Consider the following 23,554-nt stretch of genomic DNA (forward strand, 5'->3'; position numbering starts at 1 on the left):
TTGACAGCGCATGGTGCATTTGTGGCACGTTCAACGTACGTTATTCAAAGATGCATAATCCTGGTTTTGGAACTTCGTGTTCAGTGACAACTTGCTTTTGTGCATACTAAAACACATGTTGCTCAACTGTTGCTTGTTTCTTGCAGTATACTCGCGACAGCACGAACTCTTTTAAGCAGAGCGCCTTCTAGGTTCATACACACCTGCACAAGTGTGCCACAATACACATGCTGACAGAGCGTTACGCATAATATGTGCATTTTGCTGCCCTCGGCACTATGTGCCGGCCAGTGGACGCTTCATCTGGGAAGACGGGAAAGAAGCGGCTGCTTCTATTTACTAAGGAACGATTCTTCGCTACCACAGGCCTATCTTATCTGTGCACGTGCACAGAGGCGCAGTGATCACCTTGACAGTTAGGACACTTGAACGTGGTTGCGCTGCAGTTGTCTTCTGAGTGGGGCTCGGCATATCGAGGGCACACGGCCGAATTTCTGCAGACACCCTTCACATGGCCAATCTTCTGACAATTGAAGCATTGCATTGGTCTTGGAATAAATGGTCGAACCTGGTGGCGAAAGTGGCCGACCTTCACGTAGGGTGGAAGGCAGTCGCCTTTGAAGGTTATCCTCACACAACGTGTGTTGCCGAGGCGACCAACATGCACAATCACGTTGTGTTCACTAGCTGGTTTTATGAGAATTGGGAGGTCTGCATTAGATATTTCATTGTCAATGTCATAGATGACTCCTGTTATTGTGGCACCATTCGTTGGCACGATGGATCGGACCTTGATGTTTCCCAGCTGCGTTACATGTTGTAGTATGGTCAGTGCACTCGGGTTCATCACATCGATTGCCAGGATGTTTCCTAGTATTTATCCTAACATCCTTGATCTCATTTGGCACAGTGTTTTCTAGATACACGGAGAGTGCTTGCCTGTTGAGGACGCGCAGGTTGTCGGTAGCGTTCTGTGGCACAAACAGGATGGAGTGAGGCCATCGCTTAGGAGCTGTTTTCCCAGGGTTCGAGCTGGACGCCGAAGATGAGTTGATAATTCTTCGTTTGGCCTTGCGGTACTGGACAAGTCGAAAGCTGTCTTCCGAGGACTCGTCACCTGATGCGCAGTACAGCTCTGTGTCCTCGCTACCGCTCAACGCATTTCCTCGCTTCCTCGAACCGATGTCCGCGGGTGAACGGGAACCGGGAGGATCCTGTTGTACATCCATCACCGCGATGGAGGGGGCGGTAGACCCCACAGGTGCAGTAAGAAGTCCAGAAAAACACAGAGACGGGCGAGATGTGTTCCGCAAGAGAAGCACTTGAGAAAGAGAAATGTACAAAAGGCGGCACCTTGAAATTTCCTCACATGGTGCGTGTAAACAGCGAAGTGAATAAGAGATGGCAGTACCGGCGCTTGCGTTGCGCAACGCTACCGCTGATATTCGGCCTCATCTCAGCCAGCCGACTCACTTGCGTTTAGCGAAATAGCGATAAGGCGGCCTAGAACGTGCGCTCCTCCCCACTGGTCTTGTCGCGTACCCGACTCCGGCTGCGTATACCTGACACAACCTACCCGATATCTCTATTTCTTTCTTTCTATCTTTCTTTCTCTCTTTCTTTCTTTCTTTTTTCTTTCTTTCTTCTCTCTTTGTTTGGGTTGGAGGGGGGGAGGGGGGGGAGCTGGTTACATTAGAAGGTAGCAGAAAAAAAGTTTTCCCTTTAGTCTTTTTGTCATCCAGAAATCATTTCAGCTTAAGAGAAAGCTTTAGCTCGGGCCCAACTCCGACGCGACATATCCACATACATGCAAAACACAAAAACGTTTTTCTGAAATAACCCCTGGACCGATTTTAATGAAGTTTGTTGCAGTTGAGAGAGAAAGTTAAATTCTAGTGACTGTTGGAAGCGTATTTTCTATTTAGGGCCTGAATTTTGTTTAAAAGATCTTCAAAAATTTGAAGGTCTGAAAAATATAGAAGCATGAAGTTCACAAATTAATAGCTCTGCATTAAGAATAGATATCGCAGTTCTGTAAACGGCACCCATTAGATCATTCAAAGAGGACAAATTCAATATGTCATTTTATACCTTACCTGAATTTTTTTACGTCGTGCACAAGGGTTCTGCAAAAGCTGTATTTTCATATTACTACATTTTTCTAAATTTATGTGTAACACATCAATTTTGTCCGCATTAGACGTACTGTCAGGTGCAATTCACATAATTGTGATATCAGTTTTCATTGCCTAGTTACAGAGATGTAAACTTGATAGTTTCGTTTTCTAAATCTTTTCGGTTTTTGACAATTTTTAATAAACAATTGACGACCTAATCAACATTTCGAAACAAACAGTCACTAGATTTTACGTTTTTCTTTTAAATGCCACAAACCTCGCCAAATTTGGTGCAGTGGTTGCCGAGAAAAATGAATTCTCCTTTTACATGTGTTTAGATAGGAGCACTCGAGCTAAAGCTTCCACTTAAGAGCAAGCTTTAAGCTCGGCAGTTCCTATTTAAATGCGTGGGAACGGAAAAATCGCTTTTCTCGGCAACCACTGTACTTATTTTGAGCAGGTTTGTTGCATTTAAAAGGTTGTATTATAGTGAGTCTGGAAAGCGGATTCTTTATTTTGGAATTATTTTTTACAATTCCTAACTAATACGAAAATTTGAAAAAAAACTGAGTTATCAAGTTTACAGCTCTGTAACTCAGCAATGAAAAATACGTCAGAATTCTGTATATTGTATCTAATAAAACATCTAAAATGGACAATATTGACGTATTACACATCACTGCTATGTATACTGGTCACTAATCTGCCAAGCAGACTTTTGCGAAACCCTCGTCAACGTTGCAACAATTTTACGTTTGCTACAAATTTACATCCGCACCAGCTTTATCCGCATGTGATGCTCTTACAGATATAATTTATAGAGCACTGATAATTGTTTTTAGTGTAGAGTTGGGCATTTGTAAACTTCGTGCTTGTATATATATATATATATATATATATATATATATATATATATATATATATATATATATATATATATATATATATATATATATATATATATATATATATATATATATATATATATATATATATATATGTATATATATATAATTTTATGACTTGACAATTTTCAGGAATTTTTAAGAAAGTCGACAGCTTGAATCGAAATTATGCTTCTTAGTGTCCCTAGAATTTAACTTGCTCTCTCAAAAAGCAAATAGAACAACATTTATATGAATCAGGCGCTTGCCTAAAAATCATTCCTGCGCTTTGAATGTATTTCTACAATATTTTCTGCCCTTTGCATGTGTTCGAATAAGGTTCCTCACGAGCTAAAGCTTTTTCTTTAAAAATTCAGACACTACTCCGAAAGAGAGAAAGAAAGATGTACGCTAATCACAGCAGCAAATGTTGGCCTCGCCAAGCGCCTGACACGCTACGCTCCAGATTAACGTGAACGAATATTCTGCGTCTCTGAGCTGACTGGTTCCCGCGAAAAGGTTTGCTAGACTGCCAAATGCGCACAATACTGTACCTTTGCGGAGATCGCTGTTCACCTCTTTGATGTAGGGAAAGCTTGTGAGCATGTAGATGTGTTTGGGCGATGTCGCCACCTCCTCCAGCTCGGCGCGGTTGATGCTGGCGACTCCGACGGCAAATATAATCACGCCGCTGCGCTTTAATTCACGAGCAAAATCGTTGGGCTTGTTGTCGCTGTCTGCTCGTCCATCTGATATCAGTATGATTATTCTGCAAAAGCGAAAGGCGTTAAGCTTGTCGTGCTTCTCGAAAAGCACCTCAAATGTTGGCACGTGAACAAGAAACAACTTTCAAGAATCAATAACATTCTTGGAGATGGGTGCTCTCAACACTAGGCCTATTTCTGAAAACAGTATAATATTGTACTGTGCCGCTATCTGAGATAGCATAATCAAAACTGGACCAATTCCGGAAGACTGTGTAATGGTGAAATGGGCTGATCCCGCCAATAGCTTAATCAAAGCTATGGCGATTGCAGAAGAAAGAATAATAGTGATCTGGGCCAAACTCAGAGATAGCGCAATTGTAAACTGGGTTGATTCCAGTGAAAATGCAATTGCTACCTGGGCCAATCCCGCACATCGCGTAATAAAGAACAGTACTGATTCCGTAGATAGTGCAATATTAAACTGGGCTGATCCCAGAGATATTGTTATCAACTCTGTCGATTCCGGGGTTAGCGCTATTGTAGACTGAGCCGTACCGGAGGTGGTGTATCCTACCGGGCACATTCCAGATACAGTGCAATTGCACAAACTGGGCTGACACTGGAACTGAATAGTGTAATAATAAACGTTTTCTGGGCGCATCCCGCAGATAGGTGTAAACAAAACACAGCCGATTCCAGGAAACAGTCTAATAGTTAACTGTGCTGATCCTTGAGATTGTGTAATCAAAGCCAGGCCGATTCCAGGAGAAAAATGTGATAGTGAACGGTGCCGATTCTGCATATGGGTGTAATCAAAGCTATTTAATTCCTGGAGATAGTGTAATAGCGAACTGGGCCAATACGGGAGATGGTGAAATTATAACTGGGCCGTTTCCGGAAATGTAGTAATCTGGGCCATTTCCAGAGATAGTGCAATTGGAAACTGGGCCGATCTTGGAGATGGGGATGTCAAAGCTAGGCCGATTCCTGTACATAGTGAAATAGCGAAATGGGCCAATCCGGGAGATAGTGCAATTCTAAATGCGAAAACGGGGGAGGGGTGAGGTAGGAGGGAGCTGGTAGTATGTCGGGCACGGCACGCGTCGGGCTTCACGGATCTTTATGTGGTTTCCCCTGAGTCAAACTGAGTGTGTTGGATCACGTGATCACTTCGCCACGTGCATCAAGTGGATGCGTCACGCGCGTGGCTTTCAATCATTTGCCCCAGATAGCGTGGTGGCCTGACTGGTATAGTGGAAAGCGCAGGATGCGTGCTATAGAGACGTGGCGCTATATGTAACCTCCATACACAAAGCTTGTTTAAGGGGTAGGATGACAACTCCTTACATTGCGTTGTACGTTGCGTTGTACTCCTTACGTTGCGTTACAAGGCGTTGTATATATATATATATATATATATATATATATATATATATATATATATATATATATATATATGATAGTACTAATTAAACAGTAATCTGAAATGTAATTGCACCGGCAATTTCACAGCAAGTTTGCGGTGAGTCATATCCATGTCATCGGAACAAAAAAAAATCATGTTGATGCGAACTCTTCCTAGGCACATCGAAAGCTGTCATCGATTTTCTATATGTCTGTAAATATTTCCAAATGGAATTTTTAGCGGATTCTGGAACCTTCGCAGAAAACTCTCCAGTCTGCAAAGTTTATGTGAAGGCGATTAGAAACTTTGAGAAGGCTCTCCGCCGGATGCAGCGCCATCCGCCAGCTCTGCTAATGTTTGTTGGAGAGTTGGTAAATAATTAAGGCTCTTAATAGCAGACACATTTTGAGGTTCTCACCAGTATGTATACAAGGCTACTCAGTTTCAGCCGCATCACCTTAATATACTTATTTACGTCTGCAGACCGGTGGTTCTCATTAGAAGATCGTTCTGAAGCTTTTACTCCACTGAGTTTGATGAGTTCTAAAACAGCTGACTCTGCCACGCTGACTCTGCCAGCTGACTCTGCCCCAAAGTGCCGAACTCGCAAGGTCAAGACATGCAAGGGCAAGACAGTGCATGTTTTCATTGAAATTTCGCTTTATAAAGGGGGCTCTGTAAAATACAAAAATGAAAATGATATTTCGCCCGTAATGCGAAGCAGTGTCTCTAAAGCGGGCATTGCGCCGTGCGGTATCACTTGCAGCAAGCTTTTGCAGCTGTACGTGAACAATAATAAGGACTTTGTTTATGGAGATGTTGTGCCCAGGGGGTGGAGGAGTCGACAGATACCCCCCCCCCCCCCCTTTTCATTCCTTCCCTATACTACCTTTCAGTTCTTACCGCTGGCACTGCTTAAATAATTTCACCTCAACAGTGGTTTATGGATAAGCTTTAAGCCGTAGCGTCGGGCAATTACATTAGCGAGCGCTCAAATAGGCCAAGCAGAGGACTGTCCAGGCGGAGTATTTCTCTTTAAAGAAAGGCGAAGCAGCTGAGAAATATAAACGTTCACAAACAATCTGGGGGTCACCGCTAGTGTGTTTTTTTTTTCTTATACAGGGTGTTTCGTTCACCATCGTCATTATCAGCCTACTTCCTGTCCACTGCAGGACGAAGACCTCTCCCTGCAATATCCAGTTACACCTGTCTTGATAGAGACTTCTTATTAAAAAGCTATAAGCGCAGCGAACGTGGCGTTTTTGCAGAATCGTTCATGGGCGATGCAGACACGCATTGCCCCTAATTTCGTGAGCTTCAGAAAACTACTTAACAAGAAATCATGAATTAATTTTTTTTATTAGTGCCTTGGGAGCAGTTGTTGATATGGCAAAGTTGGAATTCAAATTTTCATTGTCATTAGATAGAACTATGGAAACGCTTATTTATGCACGGCCTACACAAAACATTTCTTACACTGAATTGGCCGAGCGGAAACCCCCGAATGTGATTCTGGATTTGTAGATGAAGATATATATCACCTCCTTCTAGATTGCCCACATCACGACACACCAAGATGCCGACTTAAATCAGCGCTAAGTAAATTTGACCGCAGACCTTTCAGTTTAAGGAAACTTTTGGGCCTTTGGCCAACAACGGCCTTGCAGAAGAGCGCTTTAAAAGCACTAAAGACTTTTCTTGAAGACAGCGGCATCGTTGGACGTTATTAGTGCTTTCATTGTTCTGTTCATTTCAATGTCACTCTATGTATGCATCTGTTTGGGAATTATGTTATGTTGACTGTTCTGTTGTGACTGTATGTGCTACTATATTTACACGATATATATACCACCCGCAGACTAGAAAATGTGTTATTAGGCGACAGTATCGTTTGTACTTTTGAGACTTTCGACTACATAAGTGTGGAGACATTTGCCATGTATACTGTATGTACAATGTGTTCCTTACGTCATAGTCTTCCTGTGGAAACGTTGCGTTATAAGTCCTGGTGCTTGTGTGAAAAGATTACTTGATATGTAACCGTGAACCCTGAATGATGTATGACGGATCCACTCAAGAGATGAGGAGTAGCCGGCGCCTTAAATTGCGCGCCAACATCTCCTTATATCATATCAATAAAAAAAAAGTTGGAAGCAGTCACATTTTAATGCACCCCCATTTTTCTTTAATCTCCAAAATAGCACTTAATTCGAGATATTCATCATTGAATCTCTAAGCTCAATCGAGGCATTATCGAAACCGAGCGCGTCCCGCTGCTACGTGACACAGCAAGGAAGTGTGTTATGAAATTTCAATCATGGCTCGTTGCGGCCAATTACAACCCGGCACACAGCCTCACATGCTTTCCAGGCAAAAAAAGAGAGAAACAGACAAGGAAGTAGGGGAAGAAAGGGAGATTAACTGGACTTTGTCCAGTTTCCTACCCTAAGCAAAGTTTGTCGTATCAGTGCCTGCCGCCACTGGCCGACACGCTCAGTTTCAAACTTTCTCGTGCTTTTCATCGCTGGGTGTTTCCGTCTGATGGGATAACGGGGTCACCGTTTCTGAGCTGCCCGCAAGGTGAGTTCCCATATATTGCCTTCATTTATTGGAATTTGATTATTAATATTCAAAATTAGGTGTGACCTTCAAGATTTGAAAAAAAAAAGGTAGGGTGTAGTTAATTTGAGTGCCTCCTAATTTGTCATTTAAACATCTCCTATGGTACTAAAAAACAGTAATGAATTATTTTTTTGTTAATTGGTCTTGTGAAGCTCACGTCCTTAGCCGAAAGGTCGGTCTGCCTCACCTAGGAACTCCTCTGCAGAAACGCCATGATCGCTGCACTCATAGCTATTTCATCAAGAATCTCAGCGTATTGGCCGGGAATATTTGGCTCCTGGTAGCTTTTAATCGATGTGAACTTGTTCGGCTGTCCTGCCATAGCCTGCAGAGTGGTATCACTAAAGCGTATACCGCGCACTCTAATGTGACTACCATGTGATTGTGCCGATATGTTTTAGGTTCAGAATCAAAATTTTACATAAAATGATCAGTAATGTTACAGGCATTTAATTTGCAGACAAAGGTCCGACACTTAAACACTGTATCCGGCACCATAGCTTCAATCTAACTGCTCAGTGCTCTCTGCAAATACTTTCTTTGCTCCGTACCATCGCGGCTATCGCTGCAAAACGAGCCCACGGATCGTGACTACGCGCGAACGCAGCCCGAAGCGTGATCTCGTGCTTCCTACCACATTCGAAGGTGGACACGCTCTGAGGGGTTGCTTTCTAATATACGCCAAACGTTGGCAGTAAGTTGCGAGATGAACCGAGAAGGAACTGCTTGAGTTGGCAATCACTGCAAGAGGCATTCATAAGAATGGTCGCGCCACTACACTCTATGTAGCACCACTCTCACGCGCGCGAATGGGCGAAAAAGATCCGAAATTTGGAAATTAAGTAGTTCTCCGTGTTTATGAAACATGTGTTCGACTTGAGCTTCGTCGACGATCCAAGGGAAGACAGTTAGGTCGCATGCGTGCACCGGCTGAAACTTTGCGGCAGAATGTAGCCGATGCGCGCTGCGATACCTGGACGTGAAATATTTTCCGTCCTCTTCTGTCCTGCGTGTGATTAGTGTCGGTAGCGTTCAGTGACATTAAGCCATGGAAGAGCCCGCTAAAGCCTTCTCTGGTAATACGATATCCTCTCACCGCATGTGCGTCTTCCCTGAAATCGACACGCCCAGGCCGTGTACAATTATCCAAGCCACGAATTAATGTATCCGTTCTCTGATTCTCGTGTCGCTCATGGACAAGCGAGACGAGCATGTCAAGCGACTATAGCACATAGCATCATACTGAAGCTCAAACATCCTCACTTGTGAACACCAAGGCGGCCCTGTCGCAGAAGACTGTTGGCGAGCTTAAGCGCCTCCCTGGTCATGGTGCTGCCGCCCCTATAACCAATCGTGTTGAGCTCATGTAGGAAGCTGCACATGCCGCCGCCGCCGTTGGAGAGGTGGTTGATGTGCAGCTTGTTGTCGCTGCCGTAGGTGACCACCGCGAGCCGGGAAAAGTCCGGCGACACCGTCAACAACCGCGCCGTCATCTCCGTGAAATTCCTTTCTGCCGGGAAGTTGTCCTCACCGATGCTGCCGGACTCGTCGAGCACAAAGACGATGTCGTTTCTCGTTCTAGCGTACTGCTCCAGCGTACTCACGAAGCTCTGCAAGTCCTTCTGGAGCAGCAGACACCTCACGACCGATGTCGTGGCAAGTGACAGCAGCACCAGTGCGGCCACAAGAACATGCTGGGCTTCGAGCGGAGACGAGAGGCGTCGACCACGCATCGCGACTGTCCAGATGCCACTGACGTCGCGGGCATTCTGCCGTGCGGAGCGTCGCTTGCGCGGCGCCACGTCTCTCTTATCGGAACTCTTTTAACCGAGAAGAGTCGCGAAACGCGGCATCAAAGTACAGCAGTTGGCAGTGGGTCTCCCTTCCGTTTTTTTTCTTTTTTTTTAAAGAAGCAACAAGATCTAGATCTGGCACCCTTGGTCCGCCTGCCTTGTAAAGCTGCAAACGGTCAGCGCTTATTTCACAAAATGCGTCTTGTGTATGTAACGTCTTACCGAATCCGCGAAGTGCAGTGAAAGCTACGGGTCGTGTCAGCCAACTCAAAAGGAGGACTAAAGGCAGGGCTCCTTAACAGGCCGCCTATGATATCTCACCACGTGACGCCGAAAAAGATGGAGGCTTCACGGAAGAAAGTACAGTCGGCTTCTATTAATTCGACCGTGGCGGTACCAATGTAAGTGACATAATTACCCGACGGATCGAATTAGACAACATACAGAAAAAACGTCCTAACGCACCGCTGATTCATTTAACAGCATTTGCTCGAGTCTAACACGCCCCCAATAGAAAAGTGCGCGCACTTCCTACGTGTCCAAAGTAGAAAACTAACGTAGAAATTAAAGCTCCAAAGCAATGTAGAAATCTAACGCGCACCCAATTTTTTTTTAATGACGGCCGGTTTTCTCAAGTCAGCTTTGTCGCATTACAGCAGTCTTATGTGGTAGAGCGTGCGAACGCCGCGAGTGCGGTTTTTGTTTCGTTTCCGATTGCACCGCGCAGGCAATTTTCGATCGAATTTTCTTGGAAAACAAAAAAAAACGTGTTACCATTGGGTAAATACCGCAATCAGGCATTGTTAGCTGCCGTTATTGCTTTGAAATCTTTCTAGGGCGGGCAGAAAATAAGCGTTTTCGACGGGAGATGACGTATTTTCAGCGCATTCCCTTTTCCCTAAGTTCCGCCAAGACAGACTCTAGCTGCACCACTGAGCCCACGTGGACGTGAACCCACCAATGACCACTAAATGGATCGTTGGTGGGTTTACCATTGGGGTCGCTATTGGGGTCACCATAGAGGTAGGGCGCGCGCGTGCTGACTTGTCAAGTTCGAATTATCTGCCCGATTCCAATTTCAGGATCGATATAGGGAACGTTTGGGCCCATAGAAACTCATGGGGGCAAGCCGGAACTTTCGGTCTGGATCGAATTAAACGAAAAATTGAACTAACCGAAGTCAAATTAACAGCAGTCTACTGTATTAGTAGCGCACGACAAGCACGCACTCTCCCCTCTAGCAACGCACAGCCCGCTCTCTTTTCTGATTAGCTGCCACTTCACGGAGTTGCTAATTCGGCTTTCCACGAATGGCAGGTAGTAGCGCACAGCGAGGCGATGCTCGAACATGCCGTTCAGACTGACTCTGATGTAACTTCCCATTTGATATAGCTGAACAGACCACCCCTGCCATCTTCAAAACGCGAACGTCTGCCGCTACAGATCTTTATTCCAGCCATGCATCTGCCAAACTCCCGTTCAAAATCTTACAACTCTCGTCGTGTGTTCACTTGCTGCGAGGTGCTTGGGCTTCAAGGGCATTCTGTTCTGCTAGCTTTTGCCACCATAGTCCAGTGGTCAACATGGCGCACGGCGTTGAGATTCTTTGTGAAAATGTCTCTATAGTATTCTCTCAGCTTGAACCCTCACGCAATAAATAGCGGGAAAACCGGACGCTTTTTCGGTATAGTACCTCCTCTCCCCTTTTCTTCCTCTATTTCTGCGTTGGTTTGAGTGAATTTGGCGTTCATCACACTTCCCTTTAATGAAAGGCAGGTTTTCTACAATATGGGCAGGAAAACGCGGGTATACAAAACAAATGGCGAAGGCTGGTTTGTACGTACAAAGCGTGTCTATAAGTCACGACTGCCGCAACTAAACGAAGGAAAAACATCAAAGAATGAGCTGGCATTCGACGACAGCGACGAACATGGCACGACTTCTCATGTTCATAGTTCATGCGAAAATTAATATAGGGAACAGTAGCACTGCGACCGTTCAGCTACTATGAGAGTGATGGCTGTAATACTTGAATTTATCTAATCTCTGTGCTTTTGTGACTTCAAACATTTTTCTCGTATTACCTGGTCTGCTTCATCTATCTATATTTCCCTGTGTGCATTTTCCTAAACGCATGAAGGGCGTAACATTCTGCGCACATGCTTGATGATTGCGAATTGTGTCACTTGGATCATCACAAATATTTCGTTGAAGAAACTCTATTTACAAACTCTCAAAGCCGTGTGAAGCCAGAAGAACGAAGCTTAGCCAAATCCGTGTGCTACCCATCGTTCCCATGTTGGCTGGACAGCATGCCATACTTGCAGATTCGCAGCTCTAGTAGACACTAGCGCCAGAGTTACCTACAGTACTGTGCGTTCAGCTGCACAGTGTGCACCCATGGAGGATAGTGGGCCTTGACAAGCAGTTTTCTTCGACTAATTTGAATTTTTTGAATATTGCGTTCCATTTGCTTCCCTCGCCATAAGAAAATGTAATGATGATAAACAAGATGGTGCCACTACAGGTGGTTGAAGTTTCCTTAACACCTGTCGCTTCAAAACAGGTTGGACGAAGACAGTGAGAATTAAGGGTCTCGAATGTAAAAATGCGAGGCAAAGTCTGTCGTCTATTTTGCCATTTGTCAGTTTTTATTTCTAGAGGAGCATGTTGTAGGCATTTTGGTTACCACACCCTCCAGTATACGGCCACAAAAAAAATACAAGTGCTCACGTTCTTGCTTATATGCGTGTTATTTGCCCTCGGCTTCCTTGCTCAAATATACAGTGATTCTGTTTGTTCGGTTTGCTTGCTCCTGGAATAAATCGGTTGCTAGGACTCAGTGCTATAGTGGCCGTTGTTTGCTATGCATAATCCCATGTGACGAGGCATACCCCCGTATTCGAGGACCTTCCTCGACTCGACAATTCACTGACTTCACCTCGACTCAACAAAGTGCATGGCCGCGCCGTCCCCCCACTGAAGCGGAAATTGCGCATCGATGTAGTCAGCGTCTGCCTAAATGTGATGCAGTAAAAGTGCACTTCCCAAATAAAACTTCGTCATTGAAATTAAGAGGGTAGTTTCAATAAAGCGCTGTGTCGTCTTCACCCTTTTGGCACAGCCCGGCACCACTTGACAGAGTAGAAGAGGAGTTTTGAATCTAAACCCGTTTGTTAATGCAGAGTGTCGCGTTGCACCACGTGGTGCGTCTGATACGACTTATTCGAAACTTTAGGGGGAAAGTAGTGCGCCCTTTGCGTAATGCCGACAACCCTGTACACGCATTCGGTTCCCATTAACATCGTGAAGTATAGACGCGTGGCCGAGCGCAGGACGCACACAGTAAGTTTGTGGGCCACGCGTGGTCTGCTACAAGTCTCGGTGACTTTTCCACGGCGTTCTGACGTAGTGTGTTCGTCGAATGACGTGGCTCTGCAAGGGCAAACTTGGTTCTTCGCGACGGCGTAAGTTTATTGTCTTGGTAAATGCTTCAGAGTAATTGCCCCACGAACGCGCCTTTGAATAATATAGAAAAGATGGCGACGAAAAGGGGAGCCCTTGACAACAGGAACGACAACTTCTGTCGTGTCTTACGTCATTCCCAATTCCGTCAGCACAGGCTATACAGCAAGAAGAGCGATGTAAACCGAGAAGGCACGCCATGCATGCTGCGACATCTTGTGTACTAGTGCATAGCAGTCGTGCGTGGCCCAAGTAGATGTGGCCTCGCAAATGCTACAGTGTATTTGGCCATGGGATTGACTGCTGCTTGTCGTCGTCGCCGCTACACTGCATTTGAGTCGATAAACGTGACTGCTGTCACCTACGCGGTTTTAGGCCAGTGACAGCGTTCATTATTTACGGTGGTACCGTAGCTCACGTGTGTAAAAAATATGAATAAATATGCATGTGTGCGCCCTACGCAATCTATTAATAGACTCACTGACAGGTGAATCAAAACTAATGCACCTGACTGTCATGATCTGTGTGAAGTAAGGACGAATGGTGGACACGGCCACGAAGCGGCCGAGTTCACTGGTGAAGTCGGCACAGTGAACACCGCATTGAATTTTGCGCACTTAAGTATAGGCCTTAGGCCGGAACTGTGCACGTAGTCATATAGCGCTTGCATCGCAACGCACAAATGTTTGTCGGCATGTCAAACTTCAATGAAGGAACGCTGGAGAAACAGCCCAAAACCTAAACGACTGCTGTAGGTCAGGCAACGGCCCCCCATACTAAAGCGTGTCCGTTTCTATCCCTCACAATGGCGGCCGAATACCAGCGTCGCCGGACAGCAACGCAGGGTTATCGGACGCCTATATAAACCGGTGCTTCTAAATCTGACCGGTGTTTATGGACGCACTGGTGGTCTCTGAGAAAAAATCAATAGAATCCGGTAGCACTTGACGAGCGCTGGTGTAAATATAAGACGTCGAGAGAGATGAATTCAGATTAGACTGATAATCTACTGTTAGAAAACACTATTTTCGTTAATTTCACGATAAGATGATGATAAGTAAGAGGAAAGATGGAGGTCAAACTTCCTTTCCTTTTTTTTTTAATTTCGCGACGAAACTCTAGTGCTGTTACATATATCAATGCGACGTCACAGATTTCAAAGTATTTTCGCGCATTTGCCTCGATGTGGCACAGTAAATGTTCTCGAAACTCGTTAAGTTCTGTCCTTGGAATCTTCCGAATACAATGCACTTCATCTTTACAGGTAAAGGGTAGCTAGGCCCGAGCAGACACAGCCAAAATCTGTGACGTCAGGATGAGTCGATGTGAGAACTTCTATAGAGAGAACTTCTATCGACCTGCCTCAAGTTTTTTGCGTATTGTCTTGTTTACAAATCCCCCTCCTGTATTAAGGGCGTTTTGTTGGTTTTGTTTTGCTGGTAATTTACGAATACAGTTCCGCTTATTTCTCTAGCCTGGGGCAGATAACGTAATTCCAGTCCTTGTGCTAGATTATTCAGAGAGGCGGACATTACTTGCACTAAATATCGATCACGGAAATCATTAATTAGCTTCTTAAATAATTAGTTTACGGCAATATTGCAATTTACTAACGGTACGTATATCCGGTGAGGATGCAAAACGTATCCCCTTTGAATGAATTTACAGAATGACAGCAGTTTGGAGATATGCGCCAGGAAGCTCATTGTAAAAAAATTCACTGTTTGTCCACTTACTTTTTTTAACAAAACGCTCATTTATGCATTCAAGGCCAAGGAGAAGGAGGAGGAGACAAAGGAGAGGAAAGACAGGGAGGTTAGCCGGTGTAAGAAGTAGCTGGAACGCCAACGCCTTTCGCCTCATACTTTGGGAAACAATATATCGAAGCTGCTTCATCCTCGAGATTCATTTTAAGTGGATATGCCTTGCAAGCTCACCGGGCTACAATTTGTAATTCGCAATATGTGCCGTAAAGTAATTAAGAAGTTAATTAGTGAATGCTTCCTTTTAATTTGTTAAATATGGGTTTCGATCTCTCGTGCTGGTAATGTCCGTCTCTTCGAATAATCCATCTCGATGGACAAAAATTGTGCTATCAGCCACAAGCGATGCTTAAAAATCCTGGAAAACTTCAAAATGAACCCCCCGTATATCTCAAAGCTAGACGTCTCCTTTGCCAAGCGCGCTACTGTGTAAAGAAATTTTTACTCAATACGAGTCGATCAAACTGTCCGTGCCATAGAATAAGGCTTAAGTTATCGACGTCGGCAAACCCAGAGAGATATTGTAATGCCCCTAATTATGCGCAATTACTTAGAATTCACTGCACTGTTATCTTTTTCAGTGCACACACGGTCGCTTGAAGGGCACAACTTGTCTACAGGAACATGCGATTCAGCTACGGGCCCAACGAATCCTCCATGTACCTTTTTACACGTCTTTTGGGCCAGTGAGTTTTGCGCTGCGCTGTTGTCGCTTCTTGACAAGCTGGGCTCTATGGCGCGAACAAGTTTCCTTTTTGTCTGTCTCGCTAAACCCGAGATGCGACGTGCGCAACGTTGCGAAATCGTCGTCCCGTCCTTTGCTTCTCTCTTTGAGAGATAAGAGCAAAAGCGGAAGTTTCTGACGCCGGTCGAGGAGCCGCTGTTGCTGATGTGTCCGTCCTGCGCGAACTCTGCATGTTTGCGGTTTACTAAAGTACAAAGTTGGGCTAGTTTACGCATAACTGTCAACGTTTTTGACATTGAAAGCTCTGCTTTCAATCCAAGATAAATGTTACGGTTCGTTATTTCGTTCCGTCAAATCGTTCCGTCACCACGCTGACCACAATAATAAAAAGAAGGCTCCCAAACACCGGACAATAAGCAAGAGAGGAGAGGGAAGTCCTAAGGGAAAGGGGTTTGAAAGAGGGAAAAGAAGAGATTCTTTCCGCCCTGTCAGTAGTACGGGGAAATGTCCGTCGAACAGCAGATCGCTGGGGCCATATGCGTGTATACAAGAAAACCTGCGATAGTACTCTCACCTTGTATAATGACGGTAAAGAACCAGACAGCAGACAAATTGAGTCCCGGATTTAACGCTTTATTGGGAGAACTTGTCCAATACGAAAAAACGAGTGACACATCAAAGCGCAACGCTAGCGCCGCCGCCATTTGTTGGTCAACAGTCGCCGCCATTTGTTGGTCGTCGAACTCTAATGAGGGTGCCGGTCAAGTGATTCGGCTATGTACAAATGGCTCCTCGTACGCTCTAGCGCAATCGCTGTTGCTCGCGTCTAATCTGATTGGACGAGGCTCCCTCGATAGAGAATCGGCCACACAATTCCAGATAGTTCCGATACATGAGCACACGTCTTGTGCCGTGCAATACCAATGTAGCAGTGTTTGTCCGGTGAAAAAGAAAAACGATCACCGAAAAGCATAAACAACTTAGGGCCAGACAATGAAATCTTCCTTACCTCAGTAAGGAAGCCTTCATTGCAGTGAGGCTACCTTATGTCACTCTGAAAAGTTCCTTACTGAGGCGCCCTCGCTGAAGGCTTCCTTGGTGCTTCCTTGGTACTTCCTCAGCATAAGAAGCCAAACAATGAAATCTTCCTTACCTCACTAAGGAAGCCTTCATTGGGGTGAGGCTACCTTATGTCACTCTGAAAGCTTCCTTACTGAGGGGCCCTCGGTGAAGGCTTCCTTGGTGCTTCCTCAGCATAAGGTAGCTCCAAAGCTACCTTCATGCGTCCTTACGCCGCTCCTGGCCCTGAACGAGCGCTTCACCTCACTGCTTAACCACATGGCATTCGCTTGCGCATGCGCACTGTCGCCCACCTGCGGAGAAGAGCGAGCACGGTACGTCTTGCCAGGCATGTTCGTTTCAGTCACGCGTGCGGCATGCAAGCATTGCTAGGCGTTGCTAGGCGTTGCAAGACGCCGGCGTGCCAGCGTTGCTGGAGCATATCAAGTTTTGCACTGTAATGCGCAACTTTTTTTTAACTTTAGTAAACGAAACTAGCAGAAAGCGTCCACGCTTCTCTATATTAGCTATTCAATTTAAAGATTGTGCGACGATACAACATTTTTTAATAGAATAATGGTGTTCGCGGAAAGATTTGAAGAGATAATCTTGAACCCAGGCACGCGGCAACCGCTCCTTAGGTGAGGACGGGTGAAGGGAGCTTTCAGAGTACGCTTGCTTCCTCCATCGGTCCTTCGCTGTAAGGAGCCCTCACGTAAGGTTAGGAAGCGCTCGAAGGAAAGGAACTAGGGGTGTGCGAATATTCGGAATTTCGAATACGAATCGAATATTTTCCATATTCGAAGCGTATTCGATTCGAGAAATGCATGTTCGGAAATTCACGAATATCCGAGGACGGCCGAATAACGGTGGAAACGGCGAATATTCGGATAGACTGCGAATAATTGAGCAATTAACCAATTGTATGCTTGCTCCGCATTCTCCTAAGAACATGTTTATTAACTGAGAACTTCGCATGATCCGCTCATTATCTGTATGCTCTGTTTCAGTCTATCTGCTTCAGGCATTTGAGACATGATCAGTTTCGGTTTCTTTTTCACCAAGCTTTATAATTCCAATTATTTTGGAATGCCCCATTGCCTCGAAGGTTGCAAAGGCAACTCAGGGTTGCCTTTGCAACCCTGAGTTGCCATTATCTGTATGCTCTGTTTCAGTCTATCTGCTTCAGGCATTTGAGACATGATCAGTTTCGGTTTCTTTTTCACCAAGCTTTATAATTCCAATTATTTTTGGAATGCCCCATTGCCTTGAAGGTTGCAAAGGCAACTCAGGGTTTGCTAACATTGATTCAAGATGTATCAAGGCTCTTTGTGCGGAGTGGAAATTTGATGAAGTGGCCAGCCTAGGCATGTTTCTTGATCCGCGCTTTATGGCCACAGTTCATCAGATGATCATGTCAGATGATCTGGCTGAAAAACCTTGTGACAAGGGAGCTCCAGGAAGCCGTCGTGGAACACCATGGGGACACCGCCGTGCCAGCGTCGACTTCGTGTCCACTGGTGGCATCGAGTGTATGGAATGCTTTTGACGATCTAGTGATGAACAAAGAGAAGACACATTTGGCATCTGCCCCTGAGAGGGAAGGTACAGACTACGCGCAAAAGGCTCTTCTGGAAAGGGGCATGAATCCTTGTGAGTGGTGGCAGTCCATTGGCCGCTTCAGGTACCCGCTTTTCAGTGCACTCGCCCGGAAGTACTTGGCGATCCCTGCCACTTCAGTTCCTAGTGAAAGAATCTTTTCTACCGGTAGAAATGTGACAGTGCATAGAGAGCGTTTACTTTCTGGCCATATTGAGCAGTTAATTTTCCTTCACGACAATCTGTAACAAGCGTTTTACCTGACTGAGGGCATTACCTGAGTCCGTTATCTATAATTGAGTATCTCTTTAATTTGAAGCAACCTTGTAAAATGCAATGTTATTTTTAAAAGGATAATAAAGCTATTGCTACCTCTCTTGCAATTTTTTAATACTACACATGTATTCGATATTCGATTCGATATTCGAAGAGAGTTCTTCGTCTTATTCGTATTCGATTCGTAATCGAAAATTTCAATATTCGCACACCCCTAAAAGGAACGTTTTATTGTTTGGGCCAAGCTACCTTCATGCGTCCTTACGCCGCTCCTGGCCCTGAACGAGCACTTCGCCTCACTGCTTAACCACGTGACGTTTGCTTGCGCGTGCGTGCTGTCGCCCACCTTCGGAGAAGCGCGAGCACGGTACGTTTTGCCAGGCACGTTCGTTTCAGTCACGCGTGCGGCATGGAAGCGTTGCTAGGCGTTGCACGACGCCGGCGTGCCAGCGTTGCTGGAGCACATCAAGTTTCGCACTGTAATGCACTGCTTCTTTAGATTTAGTAAACAAAACTAAAAAATAGCGTCCACGCTTCTCTATATTAGCTCATCAACTTAGAGATTGTGCGACGATACAACCTTTTTTATTGAATAGGGGTGTTCTGGTGTTCGCCTAAAGCTTTTAAGAGATAATCTCGAACCCAGGCATGGCGGCAACCGCTCCTTACGTGAGGACGGGTGAAGGGAGCTTTCAGAGTATGCTTGCTTCCTCCATCGGTCCTTCGCTGTAAGGAGGCCTCACGTAAGGTTAGGAAGCGCTCGAAGGAAAGGAACGTTTCATTGTTTGGGCCTTATACTCTAGTCAGTATAATGCTAATCGTTCGTTGTTCTTTGAGAAGTTATATGACAACACGAGCCATATACGTGTAGGTCATGTAGTATATTTCGATTTATATATATATATATATTTGGGGTTTTACGTGCCAAAACCACTTTCTGATTATGAGGCACGCCGTAGTGGAGGACTCCGGAAATTTTGACCACCTGGGGTTCTTTAACGTGCACCTAAATCTAAGCACACGGGTGTTTTCGCATTTCGCCCCCATCGAAATGCGGCCGCCGTGGCCGGGATTCGATCCCGCGACCTCGTGCTCAGCAGCCCAACACCATAGCCACTGAGCAACCACGGCGGGTATATTTCGATTTAAGTGGCTTATAGCATTAAAGACACTCAAGTCTTTCTTAGTTTCCCTCGGAGGCCGGTGCTAGAGGTAGGGTTGAGACGGGAAGCTCTGCCCCACGTTTGATTTGATTTTCTTAGTTTCGTGGCGTTTATTCTTCTTCCTTGTCGTATTTTCTTCTTCTTCTTCATGCTGCTAACGTCAAACTGCTTTCCATTTCGCTTGCCTGGCTCTTCTTTACCTACAGGCTAATTTTAAATCACGACACCCAAAAGCCCTTTGAACGTGGGGCGCGTCTCTTGGCCGATCACAGCTATCAGTCCCTGACAGCCCCGAACTGCTTGGCACTGCTATCCCGCATTCGATTTTCTCGAACAGCTTCGGAAGTACCGCTCTTAGAGTTGCTGATTATATTACGGAATTCTGTTCCGCCTACCAGTCCGAGAGCTGCTAGAATCGCGTTAGTTTTTCATGGGCCGGAAGTCGCGGATGGTCCGCAGACTCTCTGAGCGGCCAGCAAGTTTTTTTATTTTTTATTTTTTTTTATTTTTATTTTTTGCTCGGACAAGCGCAAGCAGCTAGCAGGCGACGGTCGTCTTCAAAAATTCGCCTCCATTCCACCCTGTGAAAGTGGATGTACAGTGAAGTTGTTTCCAACTTTAGACAAGTGCCACCACCCAGACAGCACACATCTTCATTCTTTTAGGCCCTCCGACAAGCGCAAATGCCTTATTGAAGTAATTGAATTTTTTTCAAACTAAATTGCATCAGCAAATAGGCAACGTACGACTTACACGCAAGCTGCAGACATGATAGCTTCAGAATTCGAATATGCGAGAAAACGTAATTCTGTTACGCGGGAACTCAAAGACAAAGCCCTTTTCTAGCTGCTCTTTGAGGTCTGTATGAGTGGCCGCAGCCGCTAGGTGGCGGTACTTCTTTTTAGGTGAGAACGAGCCCACGCAATATCCAGACCAACTAGAGGCTAACAGCTTCGCTGTAAAAGGTGCGCGCGGTGTTTGTCACCATGTTGTGAAAGACGCCGTGTGCTTCTGCGTACTTTGCGCGTTCCAGACGGCAAAAATTGTGCACTAAGCTATCGCGCCCGTTGTATACATCGGTGTTTCTTGTGCCACCATGCGAGCTTTTTACGAGCCGTGTAAATGGTGCAGCTTTAGCCTTCGTGTTTCTTTAATATAGAAACAGAGTAAACATGCTTTGCTTTTTTTTACACGTATCGCGAAATGTGTCGTGATCATTGTTATATGCGTAGTAAACATCCATGGGTATTTCGCTTTTCAGGAGAGTGAAACTTTTGTACAATTAAGAATATAGTATTGCATGTAGCTACTTCACGCCGGTAGTTCGGGTGGTATACAATCGCAGCTTCACCAACCGCGATTCACATACATTCATTCCTTCTGTTGCCAAGTTTGAGCGCTTTCTTCTTGACGTGCAAGATTAGTAGACGGTGTACGTGCACTCTGTCCAAGACGCGCGTCTCATGATCTTTAAAGATGTCGGCGGGCGCTTTCTGCGTGAACTGCGACGTGGTACGATTGCAGGTTTGCATATGTGTTCGTGTGGGAATTGTGCTTATATTTCACAGGCAATGAGAGAGCTTAACTCCAGCGGTTAAGTGGCACGAAGAGCGAGAGCGCGACGTAAACTACGCTTTTCGAGCACGTTGTATGCGCCCAGGCTGCGATTACACTACGCAGGGGTTATGGTTGTGTCAGTGACGTGGCATCCGAGGCCGCACCATCTCGGAGGCTACGATAATGAATTCCCTAAATAGTGGTGCTATCTACGAGTAGCTATTTAAGACCCAAAGCAACCCGAAGAGGGGAGGTAGGGTAACAGTATATACTTGCTAAAGACACAGAGTAATCAATCCACAGATGCTTATATCTGTTTGCTGGTACCGAAGTGCGTCTGCCGCGGAGCGGAGCCAGATGCGGCAAGCAACCCGGCTCTGACAACGATGCGTCCGCGGGCATGCAACCCGGAACTACGGAACAAACGGCGGCACAGGCGTCGAGATTAGAGTCGCACCATCGCACCGATTGCGGGCGTCTAAGGCAACTAAATTCTAGAAAGAAAAAATAAAAGAACTTCGCGCCCCTTGGGACGTATCTTGTCGACAAACAATAATCGTAATCTGTCTTGCTTGCGTTTCCTTACTTGTAACCTCTGGACTCGCCTCTTTCCTGCCAAGAGCGCTTGCCACTCTAGTACGCGCATGCCACTCGTGACCTGAAAGTAGCACGCGCTCAGCGTTAAAGAAATGCACGCGAGATACACGGCGCCTATTGTTTGAAGAGAAGCGCCAAAGGTTGCAAGCTTTTCTTGGAGCACAGCTCACGCACTCACTCAAAAAGGGGGGTTCGTTTGTTCGGTTTTCTTTTTTCCTTTTTTTTGCTTGCTTGATCGCTTGCCTATCTTTGTCATTTATTTATTGCAAAGAGTTCGATTATTAGAGGATATAATGAGGGTGCCAAAATTATCTGCGTTCAATTTGCGTTCGCTACATCACTGAGGCGTCACTGATATCAAGTATTCTTCGTACACGTGGGCTTTACAAAAAATAATAAAGGAAGCCTACATGCAGGAAGGATACTTGATATGAGTGCCGTCTCAATGACGTGGCGAACGCGCATGCCAGAAAGTTTCGTGTATGCCAAATAAATTTACATGTCGTTGGTATTGCACAGGAAACGTCGCGGTGTCGCACGCAAGCGTGTCACACCACGCGCTTCCCATACAATATTCAAATTTCTTCACTGTGATGAGGGTTTGTGCCTATGAGGAAGGGGGGTGGGGGAGTGGATTTCCTCTTCGGTTCTTTATTTACCGATGTCTGTGCTTGCGATGCGCTTACGTTGGCATCCAATCATCACAGACGTACGCAATCGTGCCAGCCTGTCTCTGGCGAACTCTGCCTATACTACTATCCCGTCGTCACCTCCCAGTGATGCAACCACTCTGCGTGCGCTTTGCCGCGAAGCGACCACACATTTCCGGAGCCATGCGCCGTTAACTGCCCCTTCCCTGCACCAACCCTTTCCCTTTCTTTTTCCGTTTTGAAGCCACTGTGGGCCTCGTCGACACCGCCGTTACACCCCTCTCCATAGCTGCCGAACTCTCCTCGAGGCTAATGAATACCACTACTACTACTACTACTACTACTACTACTACTACTACTACTACTACTACTACTACTACTACTACTACTACTACTACTACTACTACAACTAACTGCTACCCAGCCGTCCATCACATGATGATGACACCAAAAAGACTTCCTTCTCTAGATATCGTCAGACTGAATGTGCATAAATAGCCGCGTTTATGATGGTCCTGTAGGGTTGACATCGAACATCAGGACGGCAGCCAGACTTCACCTAAACATTCGCACATGATATACGTACTTCAGAACGTATTTATTTATTTATTTATTTATTTATTTATTTATTTATTTATTTATTTATTTATTTATTTATTTATTTTTTTATTTATTTATTTATTTATTTATTTATTTATTTATTTATTTATTTATTTATTTATTTATCATTTGCGTTAAAGTTTAAAGACAAGCGATGACAAGGCGTGCATGCATGACAAATGTACCCATCTCCAACTACATTTCAGACAACAATTATCGCCCACATCTAATTATAGTGCTTTCTTCCCACTTCTCTCTCTCTCGTGCCTCACTTACGACTAGGTCTTTCCTCTTCCTACGCGAATTGACCGGCGCACTGCAAAATTCCCTGATGACCGTTCCGAAAATGCCCGTTAAGGGCACCTCCGTTCATTACCTCCCCAGTGCGCATAAGCTCTCAGCGTGCGTGGCTTCGGTAGACTAGAAAGTTACAAGCGCGTTACTGACATTGTTGTTTTGAAATCAGCGCACGAGTCTTCTACCCCACTTATACTATCTTTTCTATTCGTTCCATCTTTTAATCCACATCTCCCCTCTCCCCACCCTTTTTCTTTCGTTTTTCTATTGAAGTTAAAAAATAAAAAGATTTAGTGACCCTGTGATGGTGGCGGC

The 23,554-nt window shown here is 45.3% G+C and overlaps 1 protein-coding gene across 5 annotated transcripts in view; it reads right to left on the minus strand.

Moving 5' to 3' along the window:
- LOC135900601 (sushi, von Willebrand factor type A, EGF and pentraxin domain-containing protein 1-like) overlaps positions 1–9,481 on the minus strand; it is a 101,053-nt gene extending 91,572 nt beyond the window's left edge. For all 5 annotated transcript variants that reach the window (XM_070535585.1, XM_070535584.1, XM_070535586.1 and 2 more), the window contains exons 1-2: positions 8,999–9,481; positions 3,556–3,770 (exon numbers count right to left, since the gene is read on the minus strand). In XM_070535585.1, coding sequence (XP_070391686.1) covers positions 3,556–3,770; positions 8,999–9,468 — 685 coding nt within the window. In that variant the 5' untranslated portion in view covers positions 9,469–9,481. The remainder of the gene's footprint in view (positions 1–3,555; positions 3,771–8,998) is intronic.
- Between the last annotated feature and the right edge of the window lie 14,073 nt (positions 9,482–23,554).

This window comes from Dermacentor albipictus, chromosome 3 (assembly GCF_038994185.2).
Source record: "Dermacentor albipictus isolate Rhodes 1998 colony chromosome 3, USDA_Dalb.pri_finalv2, whole genome shotgun sequence".
Lineage (NCBI taxonomy): Eukaryota > Metazoa > Arthropoda > Arachnida > Ixodida > Ixodidae > Dermacentor > Dermacentor albipictus.